This window comes from Pipistrellus hanaki (genome assembly GCF_964339955.1).
Source record: "Pipistrellus hanaki genome assembly, chromosome: 5".
Taxonomy (NCBI): Eukaryota; Metazoa; Chordata; class Mammalia; order Chiroptera; family Vespertilionidae; genus Pipistrellus; species Pipistrellus hanaki.
The window spans coordinates 74,143,157-74,161,154 of NC_140507.1; the positions used below are offsets into that span (position 1 = coordinate 74,143,157).

At 56.2% G+C, this 17,998-nt stretch overlaps 1 protein-coding gene across 4 annotated transcripts in view; it reads right to left on the bottom strand.

Moving 5' to 3' along the window:
- Positions 1 to 6,132: 6,132 nt before the first annotated feature.
- The window catches only part of MLLT1 (MLLT1 super elongation complex subunit), a 68,052-nt gene continuing 56,186 nt past the window's right edge, over positions 6,133 to 17,998 (bottom strand). For 3 of the 4 annotated variants that reach the window (XM_084885578.1, XM_084885576.1, XM_084885579.1), the window contains 6 exons: positions 13,984 to 14,071; positions 12,122 to 12,230; positions 9,695 to 9,794; positions 9,349 to 9,420; positions 9,083 to 9,154; positions 6,133 to 8,880 (listed from right to left, as the gene is read on the bottom strand). In XM_084885578.1, the coding sequence (XP_084741704.1) occupies positions 8,752 to 8,880; positions 9,083 to 9,154; positions 9,349 to 9,420; positions 9,695 to 9,794; positions 12,122 to 12,230; positions 13,984 to 14,071 (570 nt within the window). In that variant the 3' untranslated portion in view covers positions 6,133 to 8,751. The remainder of the gene's footprint in view (positions 8,881 to 9,082; positions 9,155 to 9,348; positions 9,421 to 9,694; positions 9,795 to 12,121; positions 12,231 to 13,983; positions 14,072 to 17,998) is intronic. The other variant, XM_084885577.1, reaches the window with a different exon arrangement.

Below are 17,998 nucleotides of genomic sequence, written 5' to 3' on the forward strand. Positions count from 1 at the left end.
GCCTCCACAGGCCCACCCTGAGCTGCACGGCTTGGCTGAGAGCACGGGCACCCACACCCTCTCCCGCCAGCAGGCTTCAGGCTGCAGAGCTGGGTCCTGGCGGAGGGACTGCCAGGCCAACCTGCGTGCCTGCTGTCATCCGCCCTGCTCCCGCCTTGGCATGTGCGCCCAAAGGGAAGTGAGTGAAACCAGGGGACCCATCGTGGATGACCTGGAGCTCTCCTGGTTTGTTTTTAGTTTGCAAGCCATTATTTTTATTCATCGCCAGTTATTTTTGACACCCTGGGATCTCAGGAGAGAACTCTTTCATTGAATTGTAAAAATTAGCCCCCAAATTTAGCATGCTAGGACAAAAAACATCTCACAGTCTGTGCAGATGGGGCATTGGGGAGCAGCTTCGGCATTAGCTGTCCTGGCTCGGGGTTTCTCACGAGGTTGGAGTGAAGCTGTCAGCGGGGCTGCCTCCAGCTTGACTGGAGCTGGAGAAGCTGCTTCCCAGGAGGCTCCCCACGTGAGTGCTGGGGGAGGCCCCAGTTCCTCGCTGCTTCGGCAGGAGGCTCTGGTTCTTTGCTACGTGACCTGTCCACGGGGCTACTTGAGGGTCCTCCTGACAGGGCAGCGGCTTCCCTCAAATGAGAAAAAAAGCCCGGAGAGAGCAAGGGGCAAGACACACTCTGCTTTGGGACTAGGGTTGCCAGATGAAGCAAATAAAAATACGAGACCCCAGAGAAGTTTGAACTTAAGATGACTTTGGTTTGCTGTTTTTTTGTGTCTTTTTTTTTTTGCTTGTTTTTAATACATTTTATTGATTTTTCACAGAGAGGGGGAGGGATAGAGAGTTAGAAACATCAATGAGAGAGAAACATCGATCAGCTGCCTCTTGCACACCCCCTACTGGGGATATGCCCGCAACCAAGGTACATGCCCTTGACCAGAATGGAACCTGGGACCTTTCAGTCCGCAGACCGACGCTCTATCCACTGAGCCAAACTGGTTTCAGTTGTTCTTTTTTTAAAATATATTTTTTAAAAATACATTTTATTGATTTTTTTTACAGAGAGGAAGAGAGAGGGATAGAGAGCTAGAAACATCGATCAGCTGCCTCCTGCACACCCCCTACTAGGGATATGCCTGCAACCAATATTCATACCCTTGACCGGAATTGAACCTGGGACCTTTCAGTCTGCAGGCTGACGCTCTATCCACTGAGCCAAACCAGTTTCAGCAAGATGACTTTGTTCTTAGTGTGAGAATAAACAAATCATCTTTTCTGTCAAAGAACAGTTTAGACTGCTGCCATTTTGGACCATGTGACTCGGCAGTCGCCATGTTGGCCACATGGCTTGCAGCTCCTCTGGGGGCTGCCATCTTGAAATGGCAAAGGCCAGCCCCTCTCTTTGAGTTAACCAATCAGGAAAGACTGTGTGCCTAAGCTCCAATCAAGAGCGAGGGACAGGCCACGGGTGACTGGGATTATAAAGCCGAGCAGACCACTTGCTGGGCGTGCGCTGGCTTCCAGGCCATGTGCGTGTGCACCCTTCTCCATAGAAGCAAAGATGTTTGCCTGCTGACTGGCTCCCAAGTATGTTTTGTGTTCTACCAGGACCCCTGCATTTGGGGGATCGCCCTATTTCTTACATTATATAAATATATATTGCAGTATTTGGGACATACTTATACTACATTTTTTTTTTTTGTAATCCAATTTTATTTATTTATTTTACATTTTTTATTAAATTATTATCTGTGTACATATTTTAACATTGCCCCCCCTCGCATACATACCCTCCCTCCCCAGAGTTTTGTGTCCATTGGTTGTACTTATATGCATGTATACAAGTCCTTCAGTTGATCTATTATCTCCCCCAGATCCTCCTCCCCTCCCCGCTGTAACTTGACAGGCTGCTTGTTGCTTTACTGTCTCTATATCTTTTGGTTCATCAGTTTATAATGTTCTTTATTATCCATAAATGAGTGAGGTCATGTGGTGTTTCTCTTTCATTGACTGGCTTATTTCACTCAGCATGATGTTCTCCAATTCCATCCAGGTTGCTGCAAATGATGAGAATTCCTTCTTTTTTATGGCAGCATAGTATTCCATGGTGTAGATGTACCATAGTTTTTGGATCCAATCATCTGCTGACGGGCACCTAGGCTGTTTCCAAATTCTAGCTATTGTAGATTGTGCTGCTATGAACATAGGGGTGTAATCCAATTTAACCAGGCGTCCTGCATTGGACCTGACAATCCTATCATGCTCTAACCTGAATTGACACTTGGTCATTCCCACCACTCCTGACAGGTCACGGGGTCGGCCCTTTTAGTGGGGGAGAGGGCTACACAGGATGTGGAATCTGGGAGGGCAGGGGCATCTTTGGGGGCCATCTTGAAAGCTGGCTTCCTCATGCACTGACTCAGTTCAGGGCTCCCGTGTGCATTCCCCGGAGGGTTCAGCCTGTGTTGGGGAAACGGATGAGTTGGGGGACCTGGAGCAAGTCATAGCCCTTCCAATGTGCTGGCTTTCTCCATGGGCCTCCATCCCCCAATGCCAAGGGCTCTCCTCTCAAAGCGTGACCGCGACAAAGAGAAAGCCCGACACTCGTTAAAGCCACAGGACAGGTTTTTGTCACACTATTGCAGCAGGGAGAGGTCCGGAGTGAGCTGAACTTGACTTCCACTGGGGCAGAGGTGACTGGGCACCTCCCAGGGAGGGTGAGGGGGTGGGAAGAGTGGGTGGGATTTGAGCAGTTGAGAAAGTGGAAATTCGCAAAAACCAGAAGGGGACGGCTTGTCAAGATAACCAGGCCCTCTGGGTTCATTAACTAGCACTCATCTGGAGGAGAAACTGCCGGTTCGAGCAAGGAGCCCTGTAGTGACCGTGACCAGTGACCATGACCGGGAGGAGGGAGGCACAGCACCCCCAGAGCCCTCTCAGGCTCCTGAGGAGGCAGTTGGGGAGGGGGGGGAGGCGGTGTCAGGGAGAGCTTTGCATCTCAAAGGGCAGAGGAGGTGCTTATCACTGCAAACAGTAAAGCTGCTGCTCTGGGAGGGGTCTGGGGCCCATTGGCCCAGCCCAGGTTTCGGTTGGAACAAATAGTAAACTCTCCTGGCAGCAGTGAGCTTTCTCTGGCAGGAAGTTAAGGGGTGGGATCACCCTGGGAATGTGGCCTTTGTGCTGATGTTTGCTCAGGCCTCCCGTGTGTGTGTGTGTGTGTGTGTGTGTGTGTGTGTGTGTGTTGATGGATAAAGAAGTTTGTGCTGACAGCCTGCAGTTTTTCTAGCTCAGTGAAGCCCCAGTGAAGACAGCTCAGAGGAGCCTGGGCAGCATTTGCTCAAGGAGCATCTGTCACCACCCTTAGAGCGATGTTAGCTTTGGGGAGATTACACCTCTCAGCAGAGACAGGACAAGGAGCTGCTCATAAAGCATTTTCCCACCTTCGGGGTCTCCTTAACCCCACCCCACCCCCATTGCAGACAGGCAGATGGGAAGGGGGCAGGCAGGCTGCGGGAAGCAGAAGTGGCCTGGCCAGTGTGTGCCCGGCTGGTGCAGGTACTGGGTCCTTTCCTGAGACCAGCGATGCTTTCTAGGAAGCCCGTCCTCACGTGGGATGTTTGCTGAGTGGTCACCGCCCACTGGCAGTGTCGCAGGTGCTGGGGTTACAGCCGAGAACCAAGGTCAGACATCCCTTCCGCCTGGGGCCTGGAGCTAAGCAGCCAGACACCCCTCTCTACTCCCAGAACAGATGGATCCATAGAAGACCACACAGCTCCAGGTAAGCAGATCGGAAGCCAGCCACATTCATTCCTTAGGTCACTGGTTTATTCCTTCAGGGTGTATCTGCGTGGGAATGTGGAGCTCGTCCTGTGCTAGGGGTTGGGCAGCAAGACGAGCCTGGTCCCTGCCCTCAGAAGTAATTCTTAGCGCGGACCGCCACACAAAGTACCAGGAGGGGGCTTAAGCCACAGAAACGTATGCCTCACAGCTCAGGGGCTGGAGGTCTGGGATCCAGGTGCCTGCCGCCGCGTCCAGTTCCAGAGGAGGCCCTCTTCCGCCTCGGAGCAGCCACGCCTCCCTGTGTCCTCCCACTGTGTCACCTAGTCCATCCCCAGGATTTCATCTAAACCGAATCACCTCCAAGTGCCATCTCACAGGGGATAGGGCTTCACATGGGAGTTTGGGGAGACACAATTCGGTCCACGCAGGGCGGGTGTTCTGGGTGTTGGCGAGACCAGCTCTGAGGCCCCACCCAGAGTCTCCACCCTGGGGAGAAAGATGCAGACTGCTGTACAGGTACCTTGCTAGGAAACTTCAGTTTCCATGGAGATAAGCAGAGTGGTAGACCCCTCATTCTCACTTGGGTTGTATTAACTGTTCTCACTACTCTGCCCGGACACTTTCAACCATCAATTCTGCCCCAAAGGTGTCAGGTTTACCCATGGCTTGCCTTGTCTCCGGCCGGCCAGTGACTGGGTGTTGTGCGTCCAGGCTCCGAGGTGGGGTTGGCCAGGCTCCTCCTCCCCGGGGGTCCATGCCTGTTTCCTCCCCCGTCTCCCCCTTACTTTGGATCGGAGGAACTCCAGGAGCTAATAGACAAAGAAGGCCTAGGATCTGCACAGTTGTGTGGATGGGAGAAGAGGGCTCTGCATCTGGCTGGGTCCCTCCTGCCCACTGCCCCCAGCCGTGGGGAATCTCTCCCTGGCACCCACAGTGGGGACACCCACACTTGGAGCCCGAACACCTTCGTGGGGCTGATCTCCAGGGCTGGATGCACATGGGGACCCGGGTTTCCTGGACAAACTCCTTGACGTCTGAGCAATGCCAGGGGGGAGCAGGACAGGGCCCGAGCTCTCTGCCTCCGGCTGGGCCTGGCTGGGCTGTGTGGACAGTGGTCCCGGTTGTGCACACAATGAGGAAGAGGCAGGGCTGAAGTCCAGCTTGGAGGGGGTGACTTTGTCTGCTTTGGCTCATTTCTGAGGTCTCCGGGCAGCAAGGGGCAGCCAGGGGTTTCGGGAGCCCAACCCCTGCCAAGGGTGCTGCCCCGGGACAGTATCCTCTGCCCCGTGCCTCCACAAGAGCCTGGTGACAGACTTCCAGACCCCACTGAGCGGCGGGTCAAGTAATCCCAGCGTTCACTACGTCATGCTGGGGGGCCAGGATGCCCTGCTCAGGCGGAAGGCACCTCAGGGCTGCCTGTGAGCCTCGTGGCAGCCTGAGATGGGGCTGTTGTCCTGGGGAAATGGCGGCTGGGAGAAGAGAGGCACCTGGTCACTCAGTGCCAGCGTCCGGAGGTGGGGCAAGCCTGCTGCAGGGATGGCAGATGGACCCGAGTCTGGGCCCCTGGCCTCTAGGTGGCAAGTCTCTCACAGATGAGCCTGTTTTCTCCTCTGAACCGTGGAGATGGGGCTTCCGGGCCCCCAGAGGCAAGTGAGAGTGACATGGTTGATGAGGTTGAACCCCGGCCCAGGGAGCTGGGCTTGGGGTTGCTGGTGGGCGTGGGGTGGTTCAGGAGCTACCTGACCCCTCATCCTTAAACATGCCAGATCAATGCAGGCACAGAAGAGCCTCGGGACACGTGACTAATGTCGCTATCACTTCTGCCAGCAGCTCGAGCCCATCCACTAGCTGACATCATTTACGATGAGACCCAGTGACCGTGGCTGCCTCCTGTATACCCCAAAAGGGGATCGAGCAGGAAAAAACACACCATACACAAACTGGCAGGTGGGCAGCCCAGCATCCAGCCAAAAATTGCCCACATTTTCCCTCTGTCTAGCTTCCTATCACCCACCTATCCACCCACCCTCCAACCCTTCCATCCATCTTCTGAAGTCAGGCTTGCTTTTTGAAACCCCAAGCTTGCTGCCAGCATCCAAGGAGAGAATACAACATCGACAGCAAGACCTGAGACCAAGTTCTCTGCCATCTGTCCCTCCTAGATTTCCGGTGGCACCACCTCTATTCCTCCAGGTTGCCAACCTGCTCATACTCCGTCCTCCCTCCTGCTGCCCACAAGCTGGGCCCCAGCCCTCTCACCTCTTCCTGGCACTAGAGGGGACAAAGGGCCCATGGTATCTGGTGTCTCTCCCACCCACCAACTCCAAAACAGGAGGAACCAAACAGACTCAGAGGTCTGCTTTCCCATCTGACTTTATTTCACTTTTTTTCTATAAAATTCCTCCATAATTTCACAATTTAACAAAAAAGTTTAAAATCCAGGACAGAAACAATCCTGTAACTTATTACAAACACAATTCTCCTTATTCCTTTTATCCAGGAGTTGGTCTCAGGCTGATAAGTGTCCTAGTTCCTAGTGAGACACAATCTTTGTAAAAACCCTTCTGGGTAAGAAAGGTATTCGATACCTTTCGCTTTCAGGAGTTGGTTTACATTTTGTTCAGGAGATAGCAAAACACAGAGCTTTGCACTGGGGCAGGGGGCTTAACACTAAACACGTGGCAATCACAAAGTGCCTGCCCCTTCCTATGGAAGCGTCCCAGAGCCCCTGTGGGCCCAGCTGCCAGGCAGCTGGGGGGCGAGTAGGGGAGCAGCTGGGGATGCTGCGTTTCAGGGCCCTGGCTGCCTGGATGTCTATTAGGTGGTCACGGGCCAGCACTGGGCCCAGCGCAGCTCCAGAGGACAGCACTGGAGGCCTTCTGGCCAGAGGAGGTAACTGAGAAATGGATCGGTGCTTCCGAAGGCCCTGGAAACAGCTGAAAGGGCCAGATGCTGCTGATACTGAGGGTGAACCAGAGAGCCTTTCTCCAGCTGCCTCTGGTGAACCAGGCTCCAAACAGAGGGCTGCCTTGGCAGCCGTGTGAAGCCTGCAGCCCTTTCCAGCAGGTCCTCAGAGAAAGACTAGTGCCCTTGAGCTGAGGCTCCTGCCTGTGACCCCTGGCAGCCTCTGTGCAGAGAGGGCCAGAGAGCTGCTGCCTTTTGAGCAGCCCATGTCAGCCAGTTCCTTCCGTCCAATATCTTGAAGTTTCCAGAGGAGAATGGCGCCCACTTTGGAGTATTGCTGGCCTGGCAGGAGAAGGGGATAGTGACAGCATGGAGCCTGCCACGCAGGCCTGACCTCTTCTCAATACCTCAAGGCAGTGGGGTCAGGAGAGAATCTGAGTGAATGGCGAGGAGTCACAACGGTTTCCTGTAAAGTTCTCGGGTTTTTTCCCCCCGAGAGTTCTGGGGATCTCACCAGGAAGGCTGGAATTCATGGAAGCCTTGGAGTGGGGATCACCCGGGAGTGTTCAAGGTCTGCCTGACAGACGGAATCAGAGCACAGACATGAGAATCAGGGGTCACAGAGGAGCATGGTGCTCCCCACATCAGAACTGAGAAACTGGGGAGAGGGGCTGACAGTCAGTTAGAGAGAAGGTGATCCCATCTCTGGACCCCCAGTCCTTTTCCCCACATGTTATTTAGGGCAAAAGTTGGGGGGAACTGGAGGACCCTTGAGCCAAGGTCTGGGAGGACAGAGACTGAGCAAACGGGCTATCAGGAGCCCCACCCAAGGTGGCTGACTCCGTAAGGGCATTCTGACCCTGGAAGGTGGGTCAGATGGAGGAGGAACCAGCCTGGACCTTAGAGAATCTCAGGCATTCGAGGAATTGAGTCTCGGGGCTCTGGACAAGTGTGAACGGCAGGTGTCGGAGGGCTAAGCCCAAACCGAGATACAGGTGTGCCCAGGAGGGCCTGCTACCGGCGGGGCCCAGGCATGAGGAGCTGGCTCTGCGTTCTCACGCTCCTAGAAAATACTCCACAAACTATCACGTCTTATTTGGCAAAAGCTCATTTTTTCAAAGTTTGAAGACTCGATCAACAGAGAGGAGGAAGAGGATCCTATGGAAGAAAGGAGAGGAGAGGCCGAGGCCGGGCACCGTTACAAGTGGTGGCCTGCAGCTGCCTGCAGCCGGGAGGTCTGCTCCTGGAGACAGCTGTCAGTCTGACCAGGTGCCTGAGGGCCTACTGTCCATCGTAGTGTTCACAGGCCCAGGCTGTGCCTTTTGAGTCCCAGGAGGAGGACGAGGAGCCCTGGTACCTCTGAGGGGGATCCTCCCTGCGCTTGGGGAAGGCCAGTGGGCACTCCGGCTCGGCCTCTCGTCCAATGACAAGACCAGTGGAGACATCTTAACCTACAAGTCCCACCTCACCCCCCACCCCCCACGTGCACTGCTGCCACAGAAATGCACACCCAGAACCGCTCTGGTACCTACAGTGCATACATACATATATAATAGAGACAACTATACAGCATGGAGTCCCAGCACAGTGAGAGCCAAGAGGGGCTGCACCGGCTCACATGGAGGACGAGCCGAGGCCTGGCTTGGAGCAGCTGGACCCTCTGAGGTCCTGGGGTGCGGTGTGTCTGAACCGTTTGGAGGTCTGGCCAGTGACACCAGGCCCCACATCCCACCATGGAGCAAGGCTCCCACCGCCGGGCACATTTCTTCCCTTATACAGGAATGAGCCCCAGGGCTGCCTTCAACACAAGGGGAACCCAGGTGACGGCCCCTGAATATCAGGGAGCAGCAGCAGTGCCCGCCTGGCCCCCTCGGGCCCAGGGCTCCCGGTGAGCTGGTGGGGAGGGCAGGCCGGGAGCCAACGAGGAAAGTGCAGCTGGCCGTGAGGGCCGAGGACAGGGCGGTCACTAAGGCAGTGCTGCGGGCGAGTGAGTTGAGAGAGAGAAAGGCAGGCGGGGTCCGGATGTGGCCTCCCGGGACCCCGATGACAGGGGCCCGGCATCCGGCCCAGGGTCATGTGGCCACGGCCTCCAGGTAGCTCTGCAGCTTACGCACGGTGGTCTCATCCAGGGAGAAGAGGTCAAAGTCAAAGGTGGTGTTGGTGACATTGAAGTGGCCAGTCTCCTCGATCAGGTTCACGATCTGGAAGGAGGTGGCAAGGTGGCTTCAGGAGATAGGAAGTTGGGCTGGGGTGTCCCCCACCCTCCAGCAGACCCCCAAGGAAGAGAAAGAGGAGGAGGAGGAGGAGGCTCCTTGGGGATGCAGCAAGGGGTTCTAGCAGCCTGCAGGCCTTACAGGCACCCCTGTCCCAGAACTGAGGGCAGGGCGGGCTCCGTCCTAGTACCTGCTGCAGCACGTTGCGCTCCCGCAGGGCCATCAGCCTCCGGTGCAGCTCCACCAGCTCATCCGTGTAGGCCTGGGGGTGGCAGACAGGCACTCAGCAGGAGGCCTCTGCCCTTCCAACTGCCCAGCCTGAGGAAGCCCATCGCAGCTGGGAACCCGGGACGGAGGTGGGTCTGATGCTCCTGGGGCCAGCACCTCGGCACACCTGGGCTGACCCGTTCAGTTGTGGAGCCCCGGGGTTACCCCCACCCCACCCGAGCCCCCCACCTTGTCATAGGTGCCCCTCTTGAGGATCTTCTCAGGCTTGCTGCAGGACTCGGGGCTCCTCCGGCCTGACGCCTGCAGGACAAACCCGGGTCTGTGCTCTCAGCTCTTACCCGTGCCTCTCCCCAGCCCCCCAAAGGCTCTCCCACCTCCCCAGGCCCACCTGCCCCCCTTCCTCTGGCCGCCGTCTCTAAGGGAAGCCCATCCTGGGGACCTGGGGGTGAGCAAAGCCGCTCTCTTCGGGGACCTGTGGACAATCCCAGGCCAAGGAACAATAATGGCGGCCCGGCCCTCAGCCCTGCCTCTAGAACGTGATGGCGACCTGCCCACCTGTGCCCTCCGGACTCACCTTGCTGTTGGGTGGGGGTGGCTTCTTGGGGGCAGGGGGCTCTCGGCTGGGGAGGCAGGAGTCGGCACTGTTGTCACTGTCGCTGTCGCTGAAGCTCAACCTGAACAAGGAACACGATGCTCTGTCAGGCCTCCACCACCCGCTGCTGCAGGCCCTGTGCCTGACCCAGACTCACCTGACCATGGGACACCCCTCCCTGTGGGCGAAGAGTGTGGCCCCTAAACCTCACTTGGCTCTAGGCAGCCACTACAGACTTAAAGAATGTGCTGATGCCACCTTCAAAGAGCAAAGAACCCAGAGCCACAGGTGTGCAAGCTAAGAGGCACGTCCCATGATGCAGGTGTCCCAGGGCCAGCACACCAGACAGACACCCTGCACTGGAAGGATGGGGCATGGTGCTGGGTTCTCCTCCTGCTACTCCTGCGGCCAGGGGCAGCCTGCCTGTGCGCTGAGGGGAACGCAGTTTCCACCTTCGCCTGAGCACTTTGGATGCCAGCCTTCCTCAGTGACATTGAGGCGTTCCAACCTGGGTGGGGCCCTGAACACAGTGTGTCTGGCAGTGGTTCAATTCCAAAACTCCCGGGAGGCAGGGCCCTGGGCGAGCCCTCAACCTCCACCTCCATCTCCTCACCCATAAAATGACGTCCCGGCAGTAGTGCACAGGGGAGGAGTGGACCCACAGCAACAAATGGTCACTGCTGCCTTAGGAGGCAAGGGTGTGGCTACTCCAAGTTCAAACGCCCAGGCTAGCTAGAACTGGAAAGCCCTCTCTTTAGAGTCACAATTCTCTCTCACGGTCTGTCTAGATAGCACAGGTTGGTCCAGTCCTTTCAGCTTTTTCTAGAATTTCTCACAGCACAGTGAGGGGCTGTAGAGGGAGCAAATTCCTCTGCAGCCCCATCCCCAGCTGGGAATGGCCTGGTCCTCTGAGGACCTCCCTGGGGAGAGGCTCCCACTGGGATCCCAGTCCTTCACAGACACTGTGGGCTTGATCCAGCACGGAGGACCTGGACAACTGCTCCTCCACATCTGCAGCACAGGAAGCCCTGCCTGCCCCTTCTCCTACCTAAGACACCTCACTGTGAAAGCAGCGCCAGATGCCAGGAACACATCACAGAGCCTGAGCTTCAGGGGCTCCTGTCTTATTCCCCCCAAGGTCAAAGCTGTCCATTTCCTCAGGTACACTTCTCCCACTGTAAGCAGTAGGGCCTCAGGGCCCCTGCTCTCCTGAGACCCAGACCTCTCTCCCCCAACTTCCCAGCTGAATCACTCCAGTGGGAAGGCAGGTGGTGACTCCTTGATGCCCAGACCTAGGCTTGGCCCCACTGCCCTGCACACCCTACGAGTCCCCCTCTTCCCAGGTGGGACTTGGCCAGCGCCTCTCAACCAGCTGCAGCGCCAATGCAAGATCTGTGCGGCCCCTTCCCTGAAAATAGACGTCCGGCTCCCTTGGTGTTCAGGAAAGCCCCACCCAGGCCTTCCACGTCTGCCCCTGCAAAAGGACGCCCAGGTACCTCCACACAGTTGGTCCCTGCACCACTGCACCTGGTGTCCAGCAGGACTCCACACCGAATGTTGCCAGCACCGAAGAGGCAGGAGCTGTGGCTGTTAATCCTGTCCTGGGACACTGCCAGTCTCCGTGGGCCCCTCCCCAGCTAAGTCGTCACAAAGCCCTCCACAGCCACACTCTTAGGTGGTGGGTTAATCAGCTCTACTGACACGGACTGCCTGCAATCACCTGTTAGGCGGCCCTGTGCCTGGTGGGCGTAAACTGGGTGACTGGCCTGGCTTACTGAGTTGCTGAGTCCTGGAGCAGGTGTTGAATCTGGGCCCGACCGGGCTGCTGACCCCTGAGTCTGCCCTTTCCTTGGGCCTGAGATCAAGGTTGGCATTCGCTCTGCACAAGAGGCTGAGAATGCATAGCCATCCTCAAAGTGCATGCTCTAAGGGCCTGGGGCGTCCACAGGACATTTCTGAGTTTGTCCTATGCCACACAAGTAGGGAAGAGGGAAAAGATCTCGAGACCTGAGAACAGAGGAACCAGCCCATCCCCTACCCCGACCCCCACCCCCACCCCCGCCCCCGCCTCAGATCAGGACTGGCCCTAGGGCTGCTGGGTACAGCCTTTCCCCACTTCTCAGATGGTGCCTGGACTTCTCTCTCCCTCAACATCCCAACCCTTCCCGCCAGGCAGCCCACACCTTCTATGACAGGAGGAAGGAAGCCACCTAAGACCCCTCCACTTCAGATACCCAAGGAGAGACTGTGTGACCCCTAGGCAGAGCACTGCCCAGTAGGCTCTGATGCTTCCTTTGCTTGCACCCCAGAAATACTTCTGTCCTAGCCACACCTCCTCAAGGCCCCACAAGCCCAGCAGAGCTCCAGAGTCCCCCACCTACCCCCCTAACCCCCCACCGGCCCGGGCACCTGGAATCTCTCCCTGCATTTGTCTTGCCGGCAGCCTCCTCGCCCGATGAAGAGTCATCCTCGTCAGACTCCTCAGATTGCAGGTCCTCCACCATGGAGCGCAGGGGTCCTGGGGAGGGTGGCAAGGAAGGGAGGAGGGATAAAGAAGGAGGGGTTTAGGGCTCTGTCTGGGTCCTTGCAGGGTCCCCTCCACTTCCAGGGCCACATGAGCTTCTTGACACCACAATCCCCAAAATGCACCCACACAAACCCTCTTAGAAGTCCCTCTGACCATGTGGGGCCTGCCACTCATCTCCAAGGACCGTCCTCAAGACTACCCTCTACCTAAAGGACCCTCTGGCTTCCCCATACCCTACCTTCCTGGCCCTGCTCGCAGGCCTCTGGCCCCTGGCCTGAGACAGAATCACAAGGCCCGTCCATTGCCAAAGCCAAAGGAGCAGCCCTCCTCTGCTCCCAGCACTAAGATCAGAGCCTCGGCCTGGAGCCAGGACCAGCCAGCCTTGGCGGGAGGACAAGGCAGCCAGAGCCTGAGGCCACAGGATGCCCCACAAGACTGTGCCCCTACACAGGCCTGCCCAGTGCCTCAGCAACCCCCTCTGCTGTTCCCAGCCCACTGTCCTCTCCTTTCTCCAGAGGCACTCGGTTCCAGTCCCCTACAGAGGAATCTTTGGTTTATATTCCTGTTACCAAGGCAACAGTGGGACGCAAAGCCCTTAATTACCTTGGTCACATGATCCCACTTCAGCAGGTTCCCCCTCCCTTCTCCAAAGATAACCCTTGGAGAGTGTGCACTTCCAGCACCCCATCCCCCAGACCCGCTCAGCAACTGCACATCTACATTCCAGGTCAGAAATACCTCCCTCTCTTCCAATACACTCTCCTCCTCAGCTTTCTGCAACCCAAGAAAAAGGATTCCAGGCTGTGTGGGGAGGAGACCATCGGCCCAATCCACCAGAAGTGCTTCCGGTTTGCGGGCGAGTAGCAGGGTTCTCAGGGCTGGTGGATTCCATGCCCTCACACACCTGTGTCCTGCAGGCTGGGAGTGGCCAGGCACCTGAGGAAGGCCCTCCCTGATCTGAACAGCCAAGTGGGCTTTATGCTCTCTCCCCCCACAACAGCCTCCCCATTCCCAGGGGTCCTGCAGGGAAAAGGCAGAAATGCAGACCAAGTGCCAGCCAGACCCACTGTAGGAGCAAAGCATTCCTGCCCTCATCCAGGAGCTGTCCTATAATGGGACAGGGTGCGAGGGCTAGCAAAGGAGCTGATGCCGGCCTCCCTCTGGGAGGAGCTGGTGAGGAGCGTGTCTGGCTATAGATAGGGCCCAAATCAGAAAGGGGCCCATAAGCACCTCATCGCACATCTCCAAGCCCTCATCATACAGTGTGTCGTGAGGCCTCGGGAAGGTCACAGAAGGAGTAATATTTCCTACACCTGGCTGGCAGTCAGGTGAACTGTTTCAGCTTTTCTTTTTAATACACTCCCTGAGGTTCTACGACTTATAAATGTGGATATCTGGGAGCCTAGTCTGGGTAAGCAGTAGTACTAGAATACTGAAGAAATGCCAGAGTGTTCTGCTCAGACCTGCGGCTCTTGCCATGCCTCCATCCCTCATTTCCCTCCCCCCAGCCTTCCCCATCATCTCCACCTCCCCCCTCACTCTAGGCCTCCTCATCACCCCTTCCCTTGGAGTAAGGTACCAATGGGTTTTTCTGGCAGTGGCAGCAGCTGAAGCTCAGGCTCAGGCACGGAGTGAGTCCCCCTGTGGTAGGATAACAAACCTAGAACCCCACCAGCCAGGTGGAGTCAGAGATGCTCCCACAGCAGGAAGCCACAGAAACATCCTTTCTTTTGTCATCACCCACCTTGACTGTGGTTCTGAGATGGCTCAAAATCCGAATCTGAACTGGAGTCAGAGCTGGAGCTGGAGTTGGATGGGCTCGACTGGGCGGACTTCATCCCAAAACGGGGGTCAGTGGGGAAAGAAAAGAATAATCTTTCAGTCCAAGGAAAAGGAGTGGACAAGAAATGCGCCCTGGCAGCAGTGACACCCAGCTGAGTCTTCCCCCAGATACACTCAAAAGGTGACAAAGGTGCCAGGCTCAAGGCACGCAGGAGGACCCCTGCACACACTCCTCAGAACATGGCTTCCTGGGGTCCGTAGGCATCCAGCCCCAGGTTTGCATTTCAAAGGCAATGGCCCATCTTTTTTCACTGAGGATCTTTAAACTTCTAGTAATTTCAGGAGAAGCTTTCATCAAGTCACTGGTTTCCCCATGCACCTCAGCAGGAGGACAGGGAACCATGCTGTCCATGAAAGGGGGGTTGGGGGGCACATCTGTTTGTGGGCCCTGCCTTCCTCCTATGAGATCAAGAGCTGGCGATGGGCGCTGTGGTGCCACAGGGAACAGAGGAAAGATCTGGAACAGGAAAAGTGAGTGCAGAGACCAAGCTTCTCATTCTGCCCCTTGTGTCCCAAGGCTGAGTGATGACAAAAAGCTATCTCTGTCCCCCTGCCACGTGCTGCCATCACCCACCAGGTGCCCTGAGGTAATGATGAATGTGCCAGGTGACAAGCAGTTGAGGACAGGGTGGACTCAACCAGGTCACACCCCCTCTTCTTCCTGCAACCTTCCACTCTGACTCAGCCATCAGGGGGCAGTAAAAAAACAAAACAAGGCCACCAGGCCCTAGGATACGTGGGGTAAGATCACTGGGGGTTGCACCTTCCTGGGTGTAAAGGAACTGGTCACTTCAGACCCCTGAAGGGAAGGGGCCTCTGGCCTTGCTGTATGGAGCACTAAGCTAGAACAGGGGCCTAGGTTTCTGCCAACAGGCAGTTCTGAAGGTGCACATAACAGAGCAAGCCATAGGTCTATGGCACAGACTCTGAAGGGCAGAAGGGCAAAGTTCACAGCTCCAAGAGTCTAGTCTGGCCCAGAGCACCCCACATATGTGGGAGACTGCCACACCCCCAGCAAGCCTGTCCTTGGGCTGGGGGTTGTCTAGCCCTCTTGCTTTGGGGAGGACCATTGGAGGAATGGAACCTTGAGTGCTGGGACCAGCCACCTCTGGGCACCTCCTCTTTTACAGAGAAGGGACAGGAAACAGGCAGACACACCTAACAGTGTTTGCTTAGTCCTGGCATGTGCCATGTGAGAGGAGGCCCTAGAAAAGGAGTCCCGGACCCCCAAGGGATCAGGAAAGTCCCTCCTGATGGTCTGGGGGTTGAGGGCAGCTCCCACGCTATAGAGGAGACCTAGGAAGGCACAAGTCTTTGCTCACTCAATAGACCCAGAGAGTATTCAGGCCACCCAGGGACAAAACACTGTCACCTGAAGACTTAAGGGGCCTCTTCTTTATACTTTACCTCAGCACCTGCTCCATGCATCTGCTGATTACCACCCCCCTCCACTAACATTCCTTCACATGGAGAATCCTGGATTACCATCAACCACTGCCCACTGTGACAGACCATGTGACAACCCCAAACCTCAGCAATGGGCCTGGGGACAAGTGGCCCTCTAGCATTCAGTCCCCTGAGTTCTTATTCTGGGTCAGGGGTCCTGGTTCTGACCCTGGCTTTGTCACCAACTGGCCAAGGCTGCCCTGACTTTAAAGCCTCAGTTCCCCCATCTGTAAAAGCTGCCTCGCAGCCCAGCCAAAGTGGCTCAGTGAGTAAGCATGAACCTATGAACCGGGAGGTCACGGTTTGATTCCTGGTCGGGGCACATGACTGGGTTGTGTGTTCGATCCCTATTGTGGGGCATGCGGGAGGCAGCCGATTAATGATTTTCTCATCATTGATGTTTCTATCTCTCCCTCTCCCTTCCTCTCTGAAATTAAAAAAAAAAAATTTTTTTTTTTTTCTTTAAAAGCTGCCTTGCGGCCCCAGCTAAGTATTTGTGCCAGCTGGCATGCAGGCCAATGCCCATTGTACCTCTGCCATCCAGGGCAGAGAATTTGGACAGACCCCTTGGGCTGAGGGCATGAGCAACAGGGTGCGTAAGGTTGACAAAAAAAGCTGGGCCAGGTAAGGAGTTGGACCAAGTGTGTAGGTTCAGGCAGCAGGCTGGGAAAGCAGGTGCCATGACAGGTGGCTCCAGGACCTGTGTGGGGTGGAGGGTGGCGAGCAAGTCAGCCAACCTCAGATTCTTGCCCCTTTTCCTTCCACACAAATCCAAGGGACAGAAATTATTTCGGCCCAAAGTGCCTGGAGGTGTGTGCTTCAAAGTCCACAAAGGGTCATGAGCACTGCTGGTGAGTGTCGCTGCTCAGCCACATGTCATGTCCAGCAGGGGACAGAGGGGCCGGTGGGCTCCCAGCACTCCTGGCCCCTTGAAAGGACCCTGCGGGCCAATGAGACCACAGAGAAGCAGCTGGAAGAGCTGGGGGCATGGCCCAGAGACTCAGACAAGGAGCACCTGGATCCCCTCTCGACTAAGCAGGAGGAGGCAACTCAGGTTCCCTGCAAGGCCAGAGCTCTCCAGTGGTGGTGCCCCACCTGCCTCCGAGTGGGTAGCCTGAGATGGTGGGGAGAGGCTGGGAGGCCTGGCTATGGAAGGCTGTCTCGTTCCTCCACCACAGATATCTGTGTCTCGCCAAGATCCTAGGGTTGGGAAATGTCACTGAGTCACTGTCCCACAGCCCTAGGGAGCCATGGGCACCCTGTTGGTGCCCTGCATGGACCTTGAGTGGCTAAGGCTTGTCGTTCAGAAGTCTCTCAGGGCTGGGATACACTGCTCCAGCCAGGAGAAACCCCCCAGGCTTCCACAAAACTACAGCCTCGGGTCTGAAGGATCCATGGCCATAGATACCAAACATTCAGCCCACTCTCAGCAGTAGTGCTGGGGGAGGGGGGGGGGAATGGGGGGAGAGAAGTTTTCCCACACAGTGTCCCAATGATCACAGCCAGGCATCAGCATGGACATGTGGGACATCAGGGGCAGCCTCCGTCTCTTACCCAATGAAAATACACCAGTCTTGGGTACAAAAAGGTCTCACCTGGAAGCATCTAGGATGGAAAAGAGGGAAAGGCACCTGCCCAGAGCTCCAGATGCTGAGCAGACAGATGACAGATGATAGACCAGGGTGCTGCTGAGCACCCAAAGAACGTGTAGCAGCTCAGCAGGATTCTGAAATGGCCCTGAATGGCCAGGAGGCTTCTAAATAAGAGATGTTCCAAGTCCTGCCACCTTAGGTTCACTGTCTCCTGGCTGTGAGGAGCGCCAGGTGTGTAGAATGATCTGCCCCATGTATGTCCCTAAGCCAGTGGGTGCAGTTAACCATGAACCAAATTGTCACCCCCAATGCTGTTGCCTCCCATGGAAGCCACATGCTCATGACATGGTGTTGCTGACACAAAACAGCAACTCTAGCTTCATCTCCGGAGCCACTTTCAAAGCCCCAGTGGGACCCCAGGAGCAATGCTGCAGGCAGACTTCAGCCTCTGGGAGTGACGGAGATCTGGAAACAGCACAGGTCACCGAGCATGGGGGCGGTTCCTCAGATAAGGGGGTCACTCCTCATTTATCCACCCATTCATCCATTCAACCATCACCTGTTCTCTGACCACCAGATGCCCAACAGTCTCAGAGATGATATCACCACCCAAGGCCCCAGTAAGGTCTGGCCACACAGTCAGCAGCTGGCTATGTGCTCCTCTGGGATTCAAGGGGTCTCTCACAGCGATCTTCAGAGAAGCACTGGAAACACTGTTGCAGGAGCCCAGAGCCTCTCACGGTGAGAGGGGTGCTGGCCCATGCTTAGAAAACAAACCTTGCTGATTCAAGATCCCTGTGTCTATGCTGCTTGAGCAGAAGCGGACGGGTGGTAGGGGTGGTGGGCCCTCAGGCTCCACTGGCCATCTGGGAATGGAGC